Source organism: Ambystoma mexicanum, chromosome 1q, assembly GCF_040938575.1.
Source record: "Ambystoma mexicanum isolate Mex_15411 chromosome 1q, UKY_AmexF1_1, whole genome shotgun sequence".
NCBI lineage: Eukaryota > Metazoa > Chordata > Amphibia > Caudata > Ambystomatidae > Ambystoma > Ambystoma mexicanum.
Window position 1 is genome coordinate 415,010,673 of NC_090922.1, and position 22,983 is coordinate 415,033,655.

The window sequence follows — 22,983 nt, forward strand, 5'->3', positions numbered from 1 at the left end:
TATGTTCTGGGTACAGCACGTTAGGGAGTCTGAAGCCCTACGTTATCCCAAACTCTGTTTAACCAGTTCTCAAAGTTGCGAAATGTCTCATGTTTATTGGAAACTTTGGAAAGTACGTAGATTTGCTCATTTTCACAAGGAATCATGTGTTTAGAGCTGCCATTTTCTAATTTGAGAAATAGCAAGTCATCCTAAGCAGGACGAATTAAAAATGTATTAAATGTAAGGTCCAGATTTGCATACCAATATTGTGCAATCCTGTATTTGTTATGAAAAGTGTGTTTAAAATGAACAGACTGTAGTTCCAGCATTTCTGACTGACCAACTGTGGCTGTTGATGGCTTCCAGCTGACTGAAAATAAACCTTGCTGTGTGTACAGATCCCCTTGTCTGATGAGGCTTTTTTGAAGTATGTCTGACCTAAGGCCTCTGGCACAATAGTGATGTGCTTTCACTTCCTTGAATGTGCTAGAACGGAGAACAGGCTACAACATCAACATGGCCGGTCTGATGAGAGACCATAGACTAATTGGGAAAGTGGAGAGTAATCTGACGTGTCCAAGCACCTGGGTTTCGGTTTCGTTACATGCTGCCAGCCGAGTCGAAAGTGGAAGGTTGGTTGAGAATGCCAACCAATCACTGGGTCTATGGGGCAACCTGCTAAGCAATGTTGCACAGACCCATTGGTCGAAGTGAGCGGGAGCGGTCGGGAGCGGTGCTCCTGTATTTTTTTAAATTACCTTTTACAGCTCCTATACTTTTATTTGAAAAAGAAACCGTTCCGGAAAGGTTTTTAAAATAAAAGTTTAGGAAGAAGTTGAAACTTGCACTTTCAGTGCATTGCACACAACGTTCCCTTAAACAGCAGGTGCAAGTGTTTGGGGGTGTGTATTGTGTGTGGGAGGGGATGAGGTGATGGGGTTTGTGGGGAGCGGAGCAGGCCAGCAGGGAACATAGTTCCACTACTTCTTTTCGTACACTTTTACCACTGCACAGACCAATCCGCTGCCATTTTGTTTTGCTATAATCAGTACTATATGTATTTACAGGTAGTTTGAGGGTTGTCTTACAGATAAGGGACAGCCAATGGAGTACTAATCCTTATATATTCTATAAGTGGATATGTTCCCCTAATCCAATCCCTCCTGCCAATAAATGTTATGGTTTGCCTCGTAGGATGACGTCATTGATGATGTATTTTGGGGTATGAGTGTGCAAGCATCTGTCTGATGTTTGTCAGTTGACCGTGCTTTATTTAACCTGAGAATAAAGTAGTACTTTGCCATATTCCTTGAGTCTGTCCGTTTATTTTGTCTGAGCTCTTTATTGGTAATTCCATCTAGCCCAAGAGATGCTTAAAGGTGCTAGAGCACAGCTCTCTGACTCCAAAGGCAGCTTTATCTACTACATTAGACATAGAGGGCGCTAGAGCGCGACCAAGATGGCCGTGGTGAGGAATGTGCTGGAAGAAGTGATATGTGTTCACTGTAAAGGTAGCAGAATCAGCAAAGCATTTCCAGCAGAACTTTAGCTTTAGGGTCTCCACAGCAGTATTGCAGTGGAGTGCTAGATAATAATAATAATAATAATAATAATAATAATAATAATAATAATAATAATAATAATAATAATAATAATAATAATAATGATAAGATGCAGGGTAGGAAATAAGGCCCTCATCATATGTTTGATGGTAACATTAAAAATGGGCAACACTTAAAAATACTGCCCATTTTTACCACCCGCTCGATTATCGACCCAGCAGTACTACAGCATGGCATTTTGCATAGGGATACCACGTGGGGTAACCTTAATTATTCTACACAGTATTTCGACTTGAAAATTAGCAAATGTAAAATTTGGCCCAACCTATTTTCTTAATGCATATATGTATATCTGTTTACATTTTCCATGAAAACGTTTGGGCATTTGTTTTCTCTGAATCCATATGCTCATGCCCCTATTTGGACCATTCAGTTGTTCCATCATTTATGCGGTGGCAATAGTGCCAAAACATGTGGCCAGTTGTACCGTATTGTAAATCATATCTGCCCTTCATGACGGAGGCCCTGTTGTTGCTGTTCATTTTCACCAATGCTGCTGTTGCCCTCTGTCACTTAGATTAATAATGTCTTCTTGTTCTCTTTGCTACAGTGCTTTTCACACTAGCAGGAAATGCAGACGGGGAGCCATGCAAGTTCCCCTTCAAATTTCAAGGGACCTCCTATGACAGCTGCACCACAGAAGGGAGGACCGATGGCTATCGATGGTGCGCAACCACGGCGGACTATGACACAGATAAGAAGTATGGATTCTGCCCCGAGACAGGTATGGGAAGCCATTGGTCTTCTGTAAGGGTTCATGTTGTGTTAGGGAGAATTTTCAGTTTCTGTGCTAATTCCTTTAACCTGCGAGACCCCCAGCACTTTTGCTGGGCACTGAACTTTTTTTATTTTAATCTCCTGAGTGAGTCAAACTTTTTCTACTCACCCATTCTTTTTCTCTGACTGGGATGTTTATTTTTACTGTTTTATGGGGTCTGGTAAACTCGATATGTTTAATACAGGCATCTGTTTTTTTCTTTGTGACACCCAGCACCCTATGTGCAGTTACACTTGGACTTCTCTTGGTGTTTATATCCATTTTCTTGTGAGAACTACAGTTCCCAAGAATAATAGGATAACTTTTATCTTACCTTTTTTTGTGGGTCTAGCAAACACCACCCTATATGGGGTGCTTGGGGTTTACATTATAACTCCTTCTCCCACTCCTCATGTAACTTTTTGTTACAACTGACTTACTTAAACGGCTGGTGGCAGTGGGTACTTTTTACTACCTTTTGTGCAGGTTACTAGCAGGCTGATTTCTCAGCTTCAGTACAGCACCCATGTATTATATTGTTGTGTATTTGGTTATATATATAGCGCTCCTTCCCCATTTTTATGGCCTAAATGCGCTTTGTGGTTGGAACAACCTCAGTGAGGTAGTCAATGTGCTGGAGGTTCTAAGAGTTTTAGATTAGGAGATGCATGTGTGCATTTTCACCGGTCTAGCACTTAGCAGCCCAAATATGTCAGGCACATGGGTGGGCGCTGTTGGTGGTATGCGATAGAGTGCTATTGTTGAAAGAGTCAATGTGTGGCCAGCTATACTGAATTTCTTTTAGTTGATAGTCACTGTATGCTAGTGGCAGAGGTGTTGCGGTACGTCAGGTGTTTCAATCTGGACGGCTATATGCGCTACCAGACCAGATGAGCATAGCCATAGCTGCATTCCACAGTGCATGGATGCTCGGCCGTGCCTGCGGTCTGTGTCCACATAGGCTTTGATGTTGTTCGGCTGCAGCAATCAGTGTCCAGTGCAGACGGCATGGTCTCATTATTCGTGGTCTCTCTGTTGCGAGAGTCTGAGGGGTGAGGGCGAGTGAGTTTATTTGAGTTGTGCCACAGCAGAAGTTGCTGGCTTCCCTGGTGTATGTTTCAGGTAGGACAATTGTCGTTCGTTAGGCGATAAAGCCCTGAGAACCCTGTGTCGTAGGAGAGAGGACTAGGTTTCACAATACAATTTGTGTACAGGGGAACACACCTAGAATTGATAGTCCTGTATGTTGGGAGAGAGGCCTAGGTTTCACACTACTCTAGGTTTCATAATACAAAAGGTTCCACAATATAATAGGCAGATATGGCCTAGGTTCACACTACCGTAGGTTTTGCAATATAGTAGGCAGATATGGGGATACACCTAGATTTGAGAGCCCTGTATGGTGGGAGCGAGGCCTATGTTTCACAATACACTAGGTTTCACAATACAGTAGGTATCGCAATATAATAGGCAGCTATGGGGGATACACCTAGATTTGAGAGTCCTGTATAATGGGAGAGAGGCCTAGGTTTCACAATACACTAGGCTTCACAATACAGTAGGTTTTGCAATATAATGGGCAGATATTGGGGATACACCTTGATTTGAGAGTCCTGTATAATGGGAGAGAGGCCTAGGTTTCACAATACACTAGGCTTCACAATACAGTAGGTTTTGCAATATAATGGGCAGATATTGGGCATACACCTTGATTTGAGAGTCCTGTAAAGTGGGAGAGAGGCCCAGGGTTCACAATACACTAGGTTTCACAATATAATAGGCAGATATGGCCTAGGATTCACAATACACTAGGTTTTACAATACACTAAGTTTCGCAATATAATAGGCAGATATGGGGAGTACACCTAGATTTGAGAGTCCTGTATATTGGGAGAGAGGCCTAAGTTTCACAATACAATAGCGTTCACAATATAATAGGCATATCCTAGATTTGAGAGTCCTGTATAGTGGGAGAGAGGCCTAGGTTTCACAATACACTAGGTTTCACAGTATAATAGGCAGTTATGGGGGATACACATAGATTTGAGAGTCCTGTATAGTGGGAGAGAGGACTAGGTTTCAAAATATGGTAGGTTTTTAAAACATTGTGTGTTGATGTTGGATTTCCTAGTGAGTGCAATGAGTTTGATTGGTTAGTGTATTTCATTACTGGTGGTGCTGCTCTGCGGTGGGTTGAAATGTTGGGTGGTTATTCATATCAGTGAAGATTGAAAATTGAAAAATGGTTCCTACCTTATCCGTTGATGCTAGCTAACGGCAGTCTGTTCCTCGATTGGCGTGTTCGGGCACTGCAGCCGGCTGCTACTGCTGGTTTGCAGGTGGGATTATGCCTTTGCAACCACCTTGTTGTTTTCTGTTGTTGGGGGGCGGTCGGAGTATGACACTACACCTGGGAACTCAGGTGGGGCACTGCTGGTCCTTTCTTTTGAGCTCAGTGCTTTGAGCGTAGCTATGGTGTTGGGGCACAGAGTGCCTGTTTGGATGTAAGTATCACTGAGGGCTTGGGGTTAGTGGGTAGTTTTAGGCTTGGTTTATGTTAGAGGGTGGCCGCTCCCCTGCTGACACCTGCAGATACCTCCTGGGCTGCCTCTTTGGGGCTATCCTTTGCCTTGGGGTACTTAGCCGTGGGGGGATGCTGGGCAGGAGTCTGCCCAGGTCGTGTCTAGAATGAGGAGGGGAGGACCAATCAGGGCCTGGGGGAGGGCAAGGGATGCAGGACTGGGGATGAGAAGCAGGAGAGGGTGCTGCAGGAAGCCACAAGGGTTATCCTGGGGAGGCAAGATGGTTTAAAAAGCTAAGGAGCTCCAGGTCAAGAACGCTTACCTTTGGCCTTGGTGGGAAATGGCGCAGGGAGCGTTTGTGCAGAGGGTTAGGCCCTCGGAGTGCACACCAGTATATGGACCAATCAGGGCCTGTGGAGGGCGAGCAAGGCGGACTGGGGATGTGAGGCAGGAGGGGGTGCCAGGGAAGCCGCAATGGTCGCGCTGGGGAGGCAAGGTGATTTAACAAGTAAGGGGCTCCAGCACAAGAATGCTTACCTGTGGCCTTGGTGGCAAATGGCACAGGGAAGGTTTGTGCAGAGGGTTAGGCCCTCAGAGTGCACACCGGTATATGGACCAATCAGGGCCTGGGGAGGGTGAGGGAGGTGAGGCTGGGGACGAGAAGCAGGAGAGGGTGCTGTGGAAGCTGTGAGCGTCACGCTGGGGAGGCAAGGTGGTTTAAAAGCTAAGGGGCTCCAGCACAAGAACGCTTAGCTGTGGCCTTGGTGGGAAATGGGTAAGGAAGCATTTTCTCAAAATGGCCGATGTCTTCTTTTGTGGCCATAGTTGGTTTGTCTGTTCATTCTGGGCTTTTACTCTAGCCTTTAGAATAGATTTGCACCCTTTGTGAGTATTGCCTTTGGCGGGTTTCATCCCTGAAGCCCGCCCAGGCTCCAGTGTGTCTGGGAAGGCAAGAAGTGAGGGAGGAGCCTGACACTTCACTGTCCTTTGTAGATATGCCTGGCTGAACCCAGTTCGAACTGGGCTCCTGGCTGTCCTGGTGATTGACCGCTCTGGGTGTGTGAATGACTGGGATCCAGCATAAAAGGCAAGGATTTTGGGACTACAGACAGAGTCGACCACTGGAACAAGGAATTTGAAGCAGAAAATGGGCAGATATGCCAGACATTCCAGGACATGCAAAAGCACTGGTGAAGCCTTACTGTGATGCTGACCCCATTTTCACATCAACAGGGACGACTCGCCAAGGACGACTTCCTTCCTTAGGCTAGTGGGACCAACTAGCCCATAGACCATCTTCATTTTGGGCCATCCCCTGAGTTGCTGTGACTTCTTTGAGCTGCAGACTCCCAATACCTGGGGTACCTGAACCATCATCAAGTGCATCATCTACCAAAGACTGAAACTGGTTGAAACTTTGCAGGCATCCGTGTGGACCTCGAGAGGCAGATATTCTTCAGCAAATGTCCCCTCACCAGAGTACAGGACCAAGTAATCGAGGAGAATCCGACCACTGACATTAGTTTCATCTTGGCGCTAAGAAAAAGACGCCAAAACCACAAAGAGCCTCTGAAGTGAGCTGAATCTATTGCTGCCGACCCCTTCTCCTGAGTGCTGCCACAGAAGCTCGCCAGAGATTCCCCCTTTCGTCACCAAGACCAAGGAGCAGGAAACAGGGTTTGCAACACTGTACCTAGAAGGACGCCAGCTACATTGTTTTCTTCACTTTCAAGGTAATGTAGTGCTTGGGTTCTAAAATTACCTTGTGCCATTTCCGGTGCTTTCTGGCTTGAGAAGTGCTTGTTTTGTTCAAATGAGTGTTGACCTCAACTCCTTTGTGCAGGCCTTGCAGCTTGTGTACTATCAGGTAGGCTCCCCTTGACGTTTTGTCTTTCTTCAAAAACCACTGACTGGTTAACTAACTTTTCCTCTGAAGATCTTCATCAGAACTGGACTGTCCATTTGACTTTGGCTGTCCTGGTTTCCCAAAAGTCCATCTTCGGGTCCTATTGGCTTTGGCAATGCTGGTTCTTCTTTAGATTTTAATTGTGAACACTTATATTGCTAGGAAACAGACTGTCTATATCCCTCTGGGAGAGTATATTTGTTATTAACAGTTGCTAAAGTGTGCTCTGCCAGAAAGTGTGTTCTGTCTAACTCTGAAACTTTCCTTCCCAGCTCAATTGTGTAAAGGTGACATATTTGTATATATAAAAGTGCTGATACTAATCTTAATTGATGTCACCTCTGTGTGCTGGGTATGTAAAGCATAGAAAACGTTACTCACCAGCATTATTGTTTCTTATGTTAATTGATTCCATTTCACATTTAATGTTATTGGTAGTTGCTGCATTTTAGATTTGCATGTGTGCCTTGTGTATATATAAATGCATATATTTTAATATTCAATGAAAAACTTTGTTAAGGGGACGTTATGGTTAAGTTGCGCTACTAAAAACCTATGAAATTCAGTGGAAAAACTTTGTAAAAAGGGACGTTATGGTTCCAAGTAAAACCGTAACACCCAGGACATCAAAGATGATCACAAATGTCATTGATGACATCACTGATGACACCACATGTCTGGCTCACTGTTTTTTCCTTTACTGATATATCTAGGCCAGTAACAGTCAGGAACTAAAAATTCAGTATAATATAGTACAAAGTATTATATTTGTAGACTTATACTTCAAATATGTTCTTACAGTAATTCACTTAGGGTCGTCCACTCAGAACATATGAAACATATACAAAGGGTAAAACACAGACTTGTAAGGCAGCAATGCTTTCTATGTATGAAGATGATTGGTAAGGTTATCAACACTGTCTTATAGTTCTGTTGTTTTCTTATTACTGTACTTTCCCTGGATATGCTCATATTTGTACACATTGCACTTACACTACTTTCCTTAGGGTTTAGTCACAATATGTGATAGTTATACATAGGGAAGTAGTAGCTTTGAAGCAGAGCAATAATTTCTGTGCATTAAGATAATCAGTTAGGTTATGAAGATTGTCGGGTAATACTGCTTTTTTTGTTTACTTCACTTTCCCTGTATATGCACTAATTGTATGTGTTGTTGTCTGTTTGTGTTTTGTGTGCAGTAATGCAATAATGTAGCAAGTGGGTTTGATTAGGTACTTATTAAATGTTTCACACTATGCAAGACTCTAATAAGAAAGCATTTATAATTTTAGTATTTAATATGGCAAGATTATTAATATTGCATCTAGATCATGTCTGCTGCACACTATGCCTATGTTACTACATGTGTACCTTAGTATATTGGAAAAAGCTTCGTAATACAATGCTATTTGGATTAATGCATTACTTAATGTACTACGTACCTCATGATATGTATTCCAATGATCCTTGACCCTTTTCTATTAACATTACAATAAGAATCCCTTGTACAGAGTTTTCATGAAAGGTAAATGCACATGTGATGTCATCAGTGATGTCATCAATGAGATTTGTGTTGTCATCTTTGATGTCCTGGGTGTTAGTCTTAGCAGTGCATGGTGGTGGTGCGAGTTATGGTTGCTTAGCTTACCATAACTGGCGAATTTTAGTTTTTTTTTGGTTTTACTTGGAACCATAACGTCCCTTTAACAAAGTTTTTTCATTGAATTTCATAGGTTTTTATTAGTGCACTTAACCATAATGTCTATGAACATCTGACTTCATTGCAGACCTTCTGGAGAGTGCCACATGACCATATGCTGGCGCGCAGCATAATGACGAATCCGAGAACCCGTACGCACTTCACAATAAGATCTGTGCTTCGCGGACAATTCGGAATTGCATTTTCTACTAATTTAGGAACTTTCAACTTCAAAATTTCCCTTGCACAGCTCCAACTCATCCATTAATTATCTAGTACAGAGTAAATACTTTTCGCAAAACTGCTATTTATCTTAAAATAGAATAAGCTAATGCCATCCCTCCTCCCCAAGAGACACCACCACTAGTGTTTGGTGCCTCTTCCCTCATTTCCTTCCCCACCTTTCGTTCTAATCTCTCCTGCCAAAAAAAATGAATCCAAAAACAAAATAAATATTCCTTTGCGAACCACCTTTCACAGTTAAAAAATAGAGCTAAAAAAAAAACAGATAGACCCCATCTACTTTATATTTCTCAGTAAAGTACATAAACTCAATAAGATTTTCCAACATTTCCATTTGCATTTTGTCTTATGCTAATGGGAATATTGTGGCGTTCATCCTCCGTTCCAGGGACTGGAAAGGTGGATACTGGCCCAGAAGGCCAACTTATCAGCCCAAGTGAAGCGAGGGTGGATAATGAGGTCTCTGGGCCATTGACCCCCCATGCCAGCCCCTGAAATGGGGGATGAAGGCCATTAGCAGCCTAGGTTCCCAAAGTGGTAACCCGAGGTACTAAATAAGAGGATTTTTCTTCCTACACCAGGACGCCTATGGCGTTCTGGTGTACGAAGGAAAATCCTGTTCCAAGATAGTCACCATGGAAAGAGAAGGTGGGGGTTCCATACCGGGCCATCATGGCTTTCCATGGCAGCCTGCAGAAGGCAACAAGAGAACCCTATGACCATATTACCACAAACACATTTCTCTTCCCTTTCAGATCTATCCTAATTTCGAATACCTTCACCACAAAGCCAGTCCCAAGTGGACATGGCCACTTTAATCCTATGTTTTGTCCCTTGTGGTCATGGCCAGTAGCCAGATTGTACGGATCATCATGACCTTATTCCATGAACCGGACAATCTGGCCACTGCCCATGGCCACAGGCTACCCTTCAGTCACTAAAGGTATACCGCTATTTTTTGTAACTACATTAGGACACTTGTCCAATAATAAAAACTGGCACATTTGCAAAACCATGCTTGTAGGTCCTTGCCAATGCGCCTCACGCAAGTTTGCTGGAAATCCACCCACGTTTTATTTTTCAAAAGTGTCAAATGAATGCACATACAATCATCATATAACCTAGCCCCCACTTGACAAAATCCATTCAGACTTTATGAAAACATTTATATCTAGATCTATAATCTTTTTGCAAACCTTTGTGTAGATTTGTCAAATGGCACCACATTTATAAGCCATACATTATTTTGGCACCCCCCTCTAATTTTGCCCCCTCTTGACAAAATCCCACCAAACTTCGCAAAAACATTTATATCTAGATCTATTATTAGTTTGCCAAAAGAAGTGTAGATTCATCAAATGGCACCTCATTTATAAGCCTTTACGTTATTTTGGCACCCCCCCTCTATTTTTCCCCCTCATGACAGAATCCCACCAAACTTTGTAAACTCATTCGAAATCAGGTCCGAAATATCCAATCCCATCCTCATCACCCCTCACCTCCCCAAAGATTATTTGATGAATTTGACAAGTGCAATGCTCAGAAAATATTATTTTCCCGAGGGTTTGGGCATGTATTTTTATGCATACATTGATCGATCGCACAAACATTTCCAATGCACCTTACCTTACTTTTCATCTTTTCTAAACATGCGAAATCTGGCAGCAGGGCGTGGCCATCTTGTGCTAATCTTATCCATTGCTGCATCGGCCTAAGGTACACTGCCCTGACGTCACTAAATCATATGCCCCGCCACTGAGCCTCACATCACCAAACCTAGTGATATTCTCCGCCTTTCTCGTTGACATTCCTGGGCAGCGTAGCCAAACTCGCCTAGTCATCACCTACGTGACGTGACGCAGAACCTGAAAATCAACACACATTGACCGACAACACAGCGCGTCACAAATCAGAATATCAAACCATACTTTAAAAGAAAACAACAATACTGTACAATTTGTAAAGTACTTTTATTTCACAATAAACGCTCCGAGAACATCCGACTATTGCCATATTCAATCAAATTGCAAATTTATTTCTTCGCTCGCGATCCAAAATGTTTATCGTGAGTAACCCGTTGTTCTTTTTGCGTACACAAGGTGTTCGTTTTCAGTAAAAGAAGCGCTTGGGTCCCACAGTGAATTCCAGGGCTTGTGCACCAACTTGAGGCTAGACCACCGTAAGGGATGGTATGTTGCTCCTAATCGCTAGTACAGTGTAAGGGCATATGGGTCCCAAAGAGTCACTGTGATCCAGTTGTTCACAACTATTTGCAGCTGGCGATTAAAAAACCCATCAGATGGCATCTGGAATCTATGACAATCACAGAATGGCAGGATGCACCTGTTTCAAAAACATAACAGAAACGTGTCTCACTAGCTGATCTTTATTACAATTTATCTATTGACTTATTAATTCGGCATAGAGTTTAAACTAACGATTAGCACAGACATGAAACAATCTCAACAGGGAGAAAACAACGTGGAAAGTGGTACACAATTCGAGATGCTCATACATAGCATTTTAATAAAATATTAGCGTTGAACCTGGGGAACCGAGTGGTGGTCTACAAGTACCTCAATACTGCACTGCCCATATGCACGTTAGAAAGACCACTACACACAAAGTTTGTACTTGCGTTTCATTCCAATATGCCACACAGAAAAAACGAGTAGAATGTAACACACAAATAATGGTCAGATAATAATAAGTTCATGCTCGTTCAGGTATAAAATCAGCGAAAATCAAACTTACATTATATTCACCATTTCCATTCTCTTGGCATAACGCAGACCGTAACCGTAACCTAACCGTAACGCAGACTCCATTCACACCAACAATTTTTCATAAACTGAATTTACATGTTCCTTAGTCCACTTTTTGAATACATAACCTTATCATACCTTCATTATTACAAGCCTCCTTTCATTCCATTCCTTTTGGAATGGTCCCTTTCTCTCACGGTCAAATAACAATTGAACCTTATACTGTGTGTCCGATGCATGGGCTTCCTTTGCTCGCAAGCAAAAATTCAAAGCTGGTGACCTTCACTCAGAATCTATGTTGACAAGTCCACCATTTACGTTTCTGCCTCACCATCTCGGTTGTCACTGAAATAATGCAATCAACTTGAAAATTAGTGAAGGTTGCAGACTAAAAGCACTGTGCAGAAAAGTGATACAGCACCCACATGCAGTTATATATTTTGTGAATCATCCTCCCTTTTCTAGCACTCTGCAATCTCTCTTAAATGTGCCCCAAGCCAGGCTTCCCCATGCTGCTTGGTTTTGCTAAGAGACTGCACAGGACACACACAGACACAAAGCTGCACCCATCATGACCAATGTAAAACAATTTATTGTTAGCACCTGCAATCGTATGCATACATTTGTAGGCAATTGAAATCAGATAGGTGTTCATTCTTGCATGTCAGGGGACTGATTATAGGTGTAGGGGCAGGAGGCCATTCATTTTCACAGCAGAGCTTAAGTTTGTGGTTTCTGAGTGGTTTTATAAGTGAAAGAGAGATATAACTGATTGTAACATTGAAGCTGCACTACAATAGTCTCATTAGGATGTGTAAAGAAGTTAGATGCCCCCACACAAGTAAGTTTGCCCCTCCCCATCGTCTCTGAAGTTAGCACCTCTGCCAACATTTTGAGGGGGTGCCAATGATGCTTCCTGCCTGGGGTACAATCTGATCTAAGACCGTCCCTGTGCACGTGCACAGTAGGAAAAATGTGGGGGCTGCCCTTGCTCGATGATCGTGGCGCTGCTAAGGGGTAGGGAAACTTTGCAATGACAGAATACGCCTTACTCCAAAACACCTATTTTTTGCTTGCAGCCATATCCCATCCCATCCTCATCACCCCTCATCTCCCCAGAGATTATTTGATAAGTTTGACAAGTGCAATGTTGTGTTTTTTAATATGTTTTTACTGCGATGTCCACAGACACCAAACACGGATCCAAGATGGCGGGCGAATCAAAACAATCCGACGCACCTCACGCTTCATCCCAGCCAATCAGCAGACACGTTGCATGTCCGCAGACATAACATAAGTTGATTTCCCAATCGGTGTCCTGTCCGTGGAGTGAATAGGATATTGTTTCTGCGGCGCGGACATAGATATCACTAATTTTTTGTGACCTACTTATTAGTCGTTTTAAAAAAAACTGCTGGATGGATTTTCACCAAATTTACAAAAGCACGCTTTCGGGACCAAGCTGCTGCTTCTGCCGCAAATTTGGTGAAAATCCGTCCACCAGTTTGGGCTCTAGGCATGAGCAAAGTTTTTTCCCCATTCATTCCAAACCTCACGAAACTTTGCAAAAAATTTCGAGGGGGCCATATACTTTTTTTGCAAAGATTGGTGAGGATTTGTCCAGGTAGAGCGAAGTTATAAGCCACCCAAAAAGGGCTCTTCCTATGGGATTAGCAACTTAACCATAACTACACAGCCACTACTGTGGCTGTGTAATAAATTTAAGTGAGTAAGTGTATACTTGGATACCTGTGTGAACTGATTTCATTGTAATGCTCTACAGCTCAAATAACTCCCGCCTAAAATACTTGTCGGGGGAGAATTCTGCCGGGGTCGGCCGGGCCGTCCGCAGACCTCCGGGCAGGGAGGCCCCAACTCCTCCCGTATTACCCAAAAAAGATAGAGTATGAGACACACGCAAGAAGCAAGGTGACTCTGCTGTTTATTAGACAAAAACGGCAGGGATGGGTCAAGGAGCGTACGCGTCCGTCCTGACACACACACAATCTTGGGGCTCGCAGGCCCTTTTTACCTTAGTATGACGCGCTACTTGCGTCATTTTACAAAGTTTAGTAAAAAACATATTTCCACTCTGGATTGGTTACTCGAGTGGTAGGGTTAGTATAGCGCACATATAGAGAACGGTGTTAGTGGCTGAGGGTTAGTCAGGTGGTATACCTGGGCTGTCCCTTCAATTTGATACATGAAAATTGTTACATGAAGACCTCTGAGGATTGGTCAATGTTAATGGCGTCAGTGATAAGAGCCCCCTGTTCTGATTGTTCCGCTCGCGAGCCTTCCAGTCTGGGACTATCGCTGTTCCCAGCTCGCGGTGCACCTGTAATTTGCAACAATGTTTTAATATGGGTAGGTGTAAACAATGTGAGGATCTATTCATATGGTGGGAGGTCGACTTACTCCCACTGCTGCAGATGTCCAATGAGTCTTTTAATTGTATCTGCCTGTGTCTTCAAACGTGGGATTCTGGCATCTTCTTCCTCCTTGGCTTGGCATCTTGTCAGGTTTGGCTTTGTCACGAGAGGTGGGACCGTGTTTGAGGCAAAATTCAACATAATTAATATTGTTTTTCCTACTGTGTGCCTGGTTTATCTTGCAGGTGCAACCTTGGCGTTGGCTTGCAGCGTGCGAGATTGCAACATCGTGCCCTTGGCGGTGTGCTTTCGCCGGGCTCATTTTGCAGGGTCAGCAACCCAGTTCTTGCTCATTCAATGTTCATGGAAGCTTTTGCTTGCGGCCTACTTGGGCCTGGTGCATAGGTGGAACCATTTGATGCAGAGCGCTTTAGGTTACGGTATCATATTGCTTTATCCTCAGTATCGTGTCCGTTATATTCTTCATTATGGTACATGGCTCTTAGAAGAAGCGTGAGCAAGCCTTTTTAGATAAGTTAATTGTGCGTCTTGCGTTTCTGCATTTTGAGAGCCTATGTGGAAAATAATAAAGATGCACGTCCGTGAGTATGTCTGTCGCCTACGTCATAGCACTGAGTATATTCTTCGTGTGGATTGGTGTGGGAGTGTCCGGTGTGTATATTTGCACAGGTGTGCTGACCGTGGCTAGGTCGTCATGGCATCTCTAACGACATGTAGGTTTAGTCGAGTTGATCCGTACCGCAGGTGTCGTCATGGACAGGGCGGGCTGCTGGGCAGGTAGATGGGCACATCCGTATGTTCCTGTACCAGGGTATTTGGTCGTCTGGTAGACAGGCAAACTCCTCTCGTGGCGGGTGTCTAGGCCGTGATCCTCTAGGCCAAGCGCGAGGGGGGAAGGGCGGGAGCCTGGTCTTCCATTCTCCCGCTTCAGTCCCCCCTCTGGTCGACTTGTCGACCACAAACATATCCTTTTCTTTATCTCCTCTTACTCTCCATATTTTAGTTATTCCTTCCAAATGTCCATAGTGGTTGACATGGTCTTCAAATGACCAATACATATATTCACAGGTTCCTCCAGGAGTGCAGTATACCCATTTCCCTATGTAGCTCCTTGGGTTTCTTGGGTTTTCGAGCTTGACAGATGGTGGGTCCAGGTGGTTGGTGATGATCTGGTTGCGCAACTTCTCTCTTTCTTTTATTATTGTGCCTGTGTGTTGGCCGTCATCTGTTGGCACCAAGAGGTGTATACCAACCATTTTGATCATCTCGTCTGTGGTGCGTGCCTTCCGGGCTTTCCAAAATCTTATTATGATCAGTGTAGCTCCAGCCAAAATAGTACATCCAACTATAATCTTCAGTCCATCTGACAGCCAAGATGGCATACATGACCATAATATTGAAAACCAACTCTCATCCTTTTTTACACCTTTACTTTCATCCATCATTTTTGAGTGCATCTGGGCCAATTGTGATACAGCTTCTGTGAGTGTACCATTGTCAGCATTGTTAGCAGGAATGAACGTGCAGCATGATTGTCCTATCTTTGCGCAAACTCCTCCTTCCATTGCTGTGAGGAGGTCCAGTACATATCTGTTCTGTAGTGCAACCATTCTTACTGCTCGCAATTCCTCTTTTATTGCGTTGAATCCATTCACTGTAGAGTTAATTGTCATCATTAGTTCCCACCTAGTTATCTGGAACCATTTCGCGTTTGCGTAGGCCTGCAGTCCAGGATGTATTATTGAGGAGAAGAACATAGCTGCTCTGCTGAATAGTCTGTGTTCCGGCGGAATTGAGGTCAGTGCTGTTTCCGACCTTCCCCACAGGTAATTTCCTGTTAGAGGTTCTCCTTGTCTTTTCCTTCTGTTGAGGATAGTGTTGTTGCCGTTGCGTCTGTTCTCTGGCCCTTTCCGAGGCTGTGCAGATCTCTTCTTCCTTTTGTTCCCTTCATCCATCTTGGGGAAATTCGCCATGTTTACATGCTTCTGGGGTACCACCAGTGATGGTACATTAACGTGTACTATAGTGCATACACCATTCCACAAAGGGGGCAGTGTGTGGTACGCCTTGTCTCCACAGGCCCAGTAATGGTCCATTACTACTGCTGTTCCTGCTCCCCCCTCAGGTAGCTCCATCTCACTTCCACAGTTGGTATTGTATCCTACATCCACCTCTCCCTTATGTTGGTAGCATACCTTAGGCGCAGTTAGCGGCAATATCGTTATTGGGTCTTCATCCTTCTCCATCCATGTGAGCATGGGTACGTACTTGATCCAAGTCATCCAACATCTATGGTTATGTCCGTCAATAGTTGAAATATTTTCTCTTGTTACCATGTTGCTGCCAACCACTCCTATGTCCCATTTGTTGTTCATGTACACCTTCCCTGTTATTGTAATCAGTGGTCTTTCCCAACATCCGTTTTTACCAGGGACTTCAGTGGCGTACCAATCACATGGTAGGTACTGCAGTGTTACTTTCTTTGTTTCTCCTTTTTCAGGACCACTTGTTATGTATTTGAATCCTTCAGCATGTAAACTGCTCTTGTGGTAACTCAAATAAGTCTTGAGGAAGTTGTTTTCATATGGATATGTATCTCGTGTTTTCCACACCAGATGCACCATTGTCCCTTGAAATCTTCCTTTCGTCTGGAACAGTGCCAGGTATATTATACATCGTGCTATTTTTCCATCTATCTCCGTAGCAACAAATGTTCGAGAAACGCTCATGGCGTATGGGATCAATGAGCAAACGTAGCAGCTGTCTTCTGTTGTCTGCTTCCCTATTTTGGTCATGTGTTGGTACCACATGTTGTTAGAGACGTGTGCTGAATCTTGTACGTAGTTGTCAATGCCTTTATTATCTGAGTATGTGCTGCGTTTAATTGTGTGGGATTTTACTAGTACCACCTGACATAACACCTGTTGCAGCTGGGGGAGGGGGTGTATTAGGTTTGGGAACAGCAATAATATTGATAGCATAGCTGTACTGCCATACAGAGGCAGCCAAGAACCCGGTGATCATTAAAATCCCTATCAATTTTATTACAAATGCTAATTTCACCGGCATTTTGCTCTTACCTTGCTGCAGTCCGGCAGCTTATTCTTGCGACGTTACAGTTGCCCGCCTGAAAATTCTTAATATGCTCGTTATTAAGGTTAGTTATTGTTATTAAGCTCTCCCTATCAAGTAGTCATTCAGTGCCCAGGCGAAGAGCTGTTCCCACGCCAATCTAAGTGATCTATCTCTCAGGGCAGGCAAGTATGGTTGGAGGTGGGGCATTGAATGTTCTATGGCCAAGAGGAATGCTGTGTAGTAGACACGTACCCTCCTTCTTTTCAGGTACGTTGGCCTTCTTACTTCATATACAAATTGGTCTGACAATTCTTCCAGGTAATTATCGTCTGAGGGTGCCATCTACTCCTGGGCAGTGAATTGGTTAGTTATCTACTTTCTTAACAGTACAATAATACGCCGTACCTGCATGTGCGAGAGAAAAGAAAGAGAACATTCAGGTGTTTACATGTGTATAGGTGCAAACAATGTCCTTCAGTTCAATTGTTACTATGGTGGGCAGGGGGTCAATGGGTAGAGGGTTTGGGTTTTAACTGGCGGAAGTCTCTTTACCCTTTGATCGTGTAACCATGGGGTGGGCAGTATGGGAATCACCCCTTTCTTTTCTAATAGTTGTCTCTGGGGGATCTGGGGGGTGGCAGGGTATGGGGACACTTAGGCTGTTAGTCGTGGTAGAAGTCTCTTCCTCCGTTGGTGACGCTGTTGCTGCTCTTCCAGTGGCCCTGTCGGTGGCGCTGGGGCGGGTCTGGAGTTTGTAGATCTTTACGTCGTGTAGGTGGTTCCAAACACGTTTGTCCTGTAGCTTTACTGCTCTCGTTGATACCGCCTCTACCAGATGGGGGCCAGTGAATCCTGGACTGTTCCACTTTCTGTTGAAATTGCGAAGTAGTACGTGGTCACCTTTAGCAACTTTGCACAGTCCTTCCTTTTCCAGTTCTTTATCCACGTCTTCTTGTTGATCGCTGTTAGACCCGCCCCGCGTGCGCTCGAGCTGTTGAGACACAAACACTACACTAGTAATCAAAGAAGACACATATTGGTACATTTCATCACCAAGAACACTCGCAGTACTCTCGTGGTCAGTAAATGCTCTTGATGTTGGCGTTAGGGGAAGGCGCATTTGACGTCCGGTAACCACCTCGTGAGGGGTGAGGTGGTGTTCGGACCCTGGTCTATTCCTTAGCTCAAATAGGGCTAATGGAAGGCAATATAACCAACTCTTCTTTGTTGTTTGCTGTATCTTTGCAATTGCCTCCTTTAATAGGCCATTCAGGTGTTCACATATACCGTTGGCCTGTGGGTGGTATGCACATGCAAACTTATGCTTGATGTTCAGCAAGGATGTGATGTGCTGGAACATTTCATTTGCGAAATGTGGGCCATTGTCTGACCTCAGTGCCTCGCACACTCCCCACCTGGGGAAGACCTCCCTCACTAGGAATTTAGCCGCTCTAAATGCATCTGGGTGTGAACAGGGCCCTGCTTCAATCCACCGCGAGAATGGGCATACTACTACAATCATATACCTATTTCCTTGACATACATTGATCATATCAACATAGTCAATATGGAGATGCCGAAAAGGTCCCTCTGGCCGGGGTATAGTACCTCTTATCACCTTCAGAGTATGACCGGCCGTAAACTGTTGACATGTGAGACAGTTGCTGATAAAATTTGACACATGAGAATTTAATTCGGGACAGAACCAGTCTTCCCTAATTCGTGCTGCAATTACTTCCTTGCCTGTGTGGGCTGGGTAGTGTAGTTGGCTCAGGGCGGTGTTCAATAGTACCAGTGGTATCACAATCTTTCCAGTGTCACCCTGGCGCCATAGTGCGTCGGTTGGTGACATTGCGCATCCTCTTTTTAGCCATATTTCTTTTTCGGCCATTGGTGCAGCCGCTTGTAGCTCCATGATCTGTGTGGCTGGGAGATGGGTGTACCCTTCTCTTATCAACATCTCCTTAGCCACTCCCCTCCCTCTCCCTCTCTGTGACTCTGGGGGGTTCCATATCTCACCAAAGTATGCAGCATACTTCGCATGTGCGTCTGCTGCTGCATTCCCTTTTGAGATGTGGTCTTCACCATTGGTGTGTGCGGTGCATTTGACCAAAGCTAATTCTTGGGGATCATTTATTGCTTCAATTAGTTCAGCCAATAGGAGGGCATGTTGCACTGGAGTGCCATCAGCTCTCCTAAACCCTCTTCTTCTCCATTTCGACAGCCCTGAGTGGACAGTGGATGTAACATATGCGCTGTCGGAATATATGGTCACTCGTTTGTCAAAGCTTTCCTTTAACGCCAAGATCAGTGCGACTAATTCCGCGGCTTGAGCGGAGTAATGCTGTGGTAGTTGTACACATTTCATGGCCACACACACCGGTACCTCCATCATTTTTACCACTGCTGCCCCAGTCCTCCTTACACCATCCCTTTGGTCGATAGTTGATGATCCATCAATGAACAAGAGCTCACCTCCCTCTAGTGCGTTTTCTTCAACCTTTCTAGCACATGAGTACATGTCAGTTATTTGCGTACAGTCATGGGCATAATCTCCCTCCTCAATTACTTCTGCTAGGAACCTTGCAGGGTTGACCGTGCTACATCTAACAATTGATAGTTCAGCTCTGGATAAGATGATCTCATAACCTGATGCTCTTTGCGTGGTTAGGGTGGACTTAGGTTTATTCAATATGGCAAATAGTGCATGTTCCACAAACAGCGTAGTTGGGCACCCCATGGTGATTGCTGATGCTTTCTCTACCGCAAAAGCAGCTGCGGCGAGACCTTGTTCGCAAGGGAAATGACCTAGCATCACAGGATCTAAGTGGCCGCTGTAAAATGCTACTGGTTTGTAGCCCATGCTTGTTTTTTGGGCCAATACTGCTTTCATTACTGCTGAGTCGCAATGTAAAAATATGAAAAATTGTCGCTCATAGTCTGGGGATGCCAGTACCGGAGCAGTTGATATCGCATCTTTCAACTCATCAAAAGCCTCTTTCATTTCCATTGTCCACCCCAGCTTTTTCTCCCCTTTATTGGCTTCTTTTAACGCCTCAAGCAGGGGTCCTATGTATGAACTGTAATCAAATACCCATGCTCTACAGTAGTTGCACAGACCCAGGAACTGCTGCAGTTCCCTCACTGTTTGTGGCACTGGTGTGTTTGAAATGGCCTGTGCTCTTTGTGGTGCAATCTTTCTTCCATGTTGATATATGAGCTGACCAATGTAAAGTACCTGTTCTTGACAGTACTGTAACTTTTCCATGTCTACCTTGTAACCTTTCTCAGCCAATATTGTCAACATCTTTAATGAGTCCTCTCTGCATGTTCTTTCGTTTGTACTGCAAATTATTATGTCATCCACATACTGCAACACTGTGCTTTCCACTTCAATGTTACCCAAATCCATCTGTATTACTCTGTTGAAAATTGAGGGTGATTCGCAATACCCTTGTGGCAATCTGGTGTGTTTCCACTTTGTGTTTCTGTAAGTGAAGCTTGTCAGATCTTGTGAATCTGGGTGCAATGGTATTGAGAAGAATGCATTTTTAAGGTCGATCACTGTAAATCGTGATGCTTCTGCTGGAATGCCACACAATATTGTGGCCGGGTTTGCTGCTATGGGGTATTCTGCTTCTACTATGTTGTTCAAGGGCCTGAGATCCTGTATGAAGCGCCAAGAACCCCCTTTAGCCTTGCGCACTGGGTATACAGCCGTGTTACACGGTGATTCTGAGGGGACCAATATGCCATTATTTATAAGGGCCGTTATGGTTTCATATATGCCCTCATCTGCCTCTTTTGATAGTGGGTACTGTTTTACTCTGGGGAGTATTGCACCTTTTTTCAATTTTATCCTTACTCCCCCTATACTTTTTATACACCCTACGTCATAGGGGCTAGTAGTCCACAATGATGTGGGTACTTTTGTCATATCCTCCTTAAAGAAGGGGACTGGGGTGCATGCGGGTGCCTCAAGTGCCATTGCAATTTTCTGTGCTACTTGTTTGTACGCCACTCTTAGCCATATTTCCACACCCATCATAAACACCATTTCACCTACCTCCTTTTCTTCTGAGAACAGCTCCTCATCTGACACCTGGGTCAGTCTACATCCTTCTGCTAGTGCTATCACTGCCCCCCATGCCCTTCCTTCTCTGTCTTGGGCATGTACAGCAATGTAATCAGCTGTTGCTATAATGCTTTCAATGTCCACTGGAACCACCTTCCCTTCTGGTTCATCGACTGGTGTTTCTGGTCTGAACAGATAGGCTGCTGGCCTCCTCCATATTTTTCCCTCTATCCCTGGCATCCATGCAAATGCCATGTCTGTCCCGTACTGGAAGAGTTCGCCATCTACTGGCTCCGCCCTAATCGCTGTCTGTCCGCAGTATGCTTGCATAATCTGTCGTGCTGTGAGCATGTTGATCCCTGGGGTAGAGCAAATTATGCCGTCCTCAGTAAAGGAGATCGTCATATTCAACCTGTTCATTATGTCTCTCCCCAGTATATTTACTGGTGAGGCACTATAATATAGAAGTGGAACTGACAGGTCATAATCTCCTATAGATAAGGGAATGTTATCAGTAAAAGGAACCAACCCTCTAGCCCCAGAGAATCCTTGGGTGTTCATGGCTTCGCCTGACATCTTAAATTTACCTTCCCTTATGCAAGACCGGGTCGCCCCGGTGTCAACAAGGAATGATAATTTTTTGTCACCTATCGTTACCTCTATGCGTGGTTCCTCCGCACTATTAGGTGTTACTGACAGGATGGGACACACCAAGGCCGTCTGTGGGCTGTCCTATTGAGGGTACAACGATTGACCATTTCCTGTGTAAGGGTTGTGTCCCAGGACCGTCACCCTACCCAGTTGTGTTTGTTGTGCTTGGGGTTGTTGTGTTATTGCTACCTGTTGTTGTGGCAGTGAATATGTCTGTGGCTGTTGTTGTGTTATTAGTTGTTGCTGTTCATTTCCCTGTTGCAACGTCTGCTGCTGCTGCATGCCCTGCTGTTCCTGTGTGGGCCTTGGTTGTCCCTGTTCACTCCATGATGGTGTTCCTGGTCTTACTCTACACGTGCGTGACATGTGCCCTAATAATCCACAACTCCAACACACCGGTGGTTCCCTACTCTGCCATGGAAAGCTCCCTGTGTTGTCCTGGTATGCTGGTTGCCCTATGGGGTAGGAATTTCTAAGTCCTCCCCCCTGCTGTTGGGTATTATATCCGTATCCTCTCCCTCTCATAATTCCTCCTCTCCCCCTGTTGTAATTATAATACCCAGCTCCTTGCATTGGGTATCCTCCTCCCATGTTGGTCGTGTATGGTTGGAGTGGCGGCACCTGTTGTGTTATAGTCTGTGAAGGTGGTATTTGGGAGGGATCTTGTGCAGCCACTACTTGTGTGGGGCTTTGGGTCATTGTTGTAGGCGTAGTTATTAGTGCCCCTTCCATTGTGTATTTAGTGAGCTTTTTCTGTACTAGTTTAGCCTCTTCCGTTTTCCTGTCCTCTTCCTTTTGTTTCATTTTTCCTTGCCATATCCTGCAATGATGCACTATAGTCAGTTGTATTTCTGGCCATGCTTTTGCTTCCATTCCCACTACTTTCTTCAATTGTTTCTGAACTCCTTCTGGGAGCCCTTGTACTAGTATATGATAAAATATTGCTGGTGTTTTATCCCATTGTTCTCTAGTTTCCATGCGCCACTTCTCTTGGATTTCCTGGATATAATCAACAGGATCTTCGTTCTCACGCATCTTGCGTGAGGTAATTGCTCCTATGTCTGATGTGTCTGGGTACTGTACCCTCAGTGCCTGCCATAGTGCATGTCTGCAGTTTGCGAATGGTGCCCCATCATGCGATGTGTTTGCTATTGTTACCCCAGGGAATCCCGCTCTTTTCCAAATGTCATCTGCTGCATCCCCTAATATTGATATTAGAAGGCCCTTTACATCTCCCACTGCCAGTTTCTGTCCTGCTGTGTGTTTTTCCATTTCATATATCCATTTACCCGC

At 44.4% G+C, this 22,983-nt stretch overlaps 1 protein-coding gene across 1 annotated transcript in view; it reads left to right on the forward strand.

The window, feature by feature from the left end:
* The window catches only part of MMP2 (matrix metallopeptidase 2), a 388,440-nt gene that overhangs the window by 223,104 nt on the left and 142,353 nt on the right, over positions 1-22,983 (forward strand). Inside the window, exon 6 of the mRNA XM_069639633.1 lies at positions 2,155-2,328. Within this exon, the coding sequence (XP_069495734.1) occupies positions 2,155-2,328 (174 nt within the window). The remainder of the gene's footprint in view (positions 1-2,154; positions 2,329-22,983) is intronic.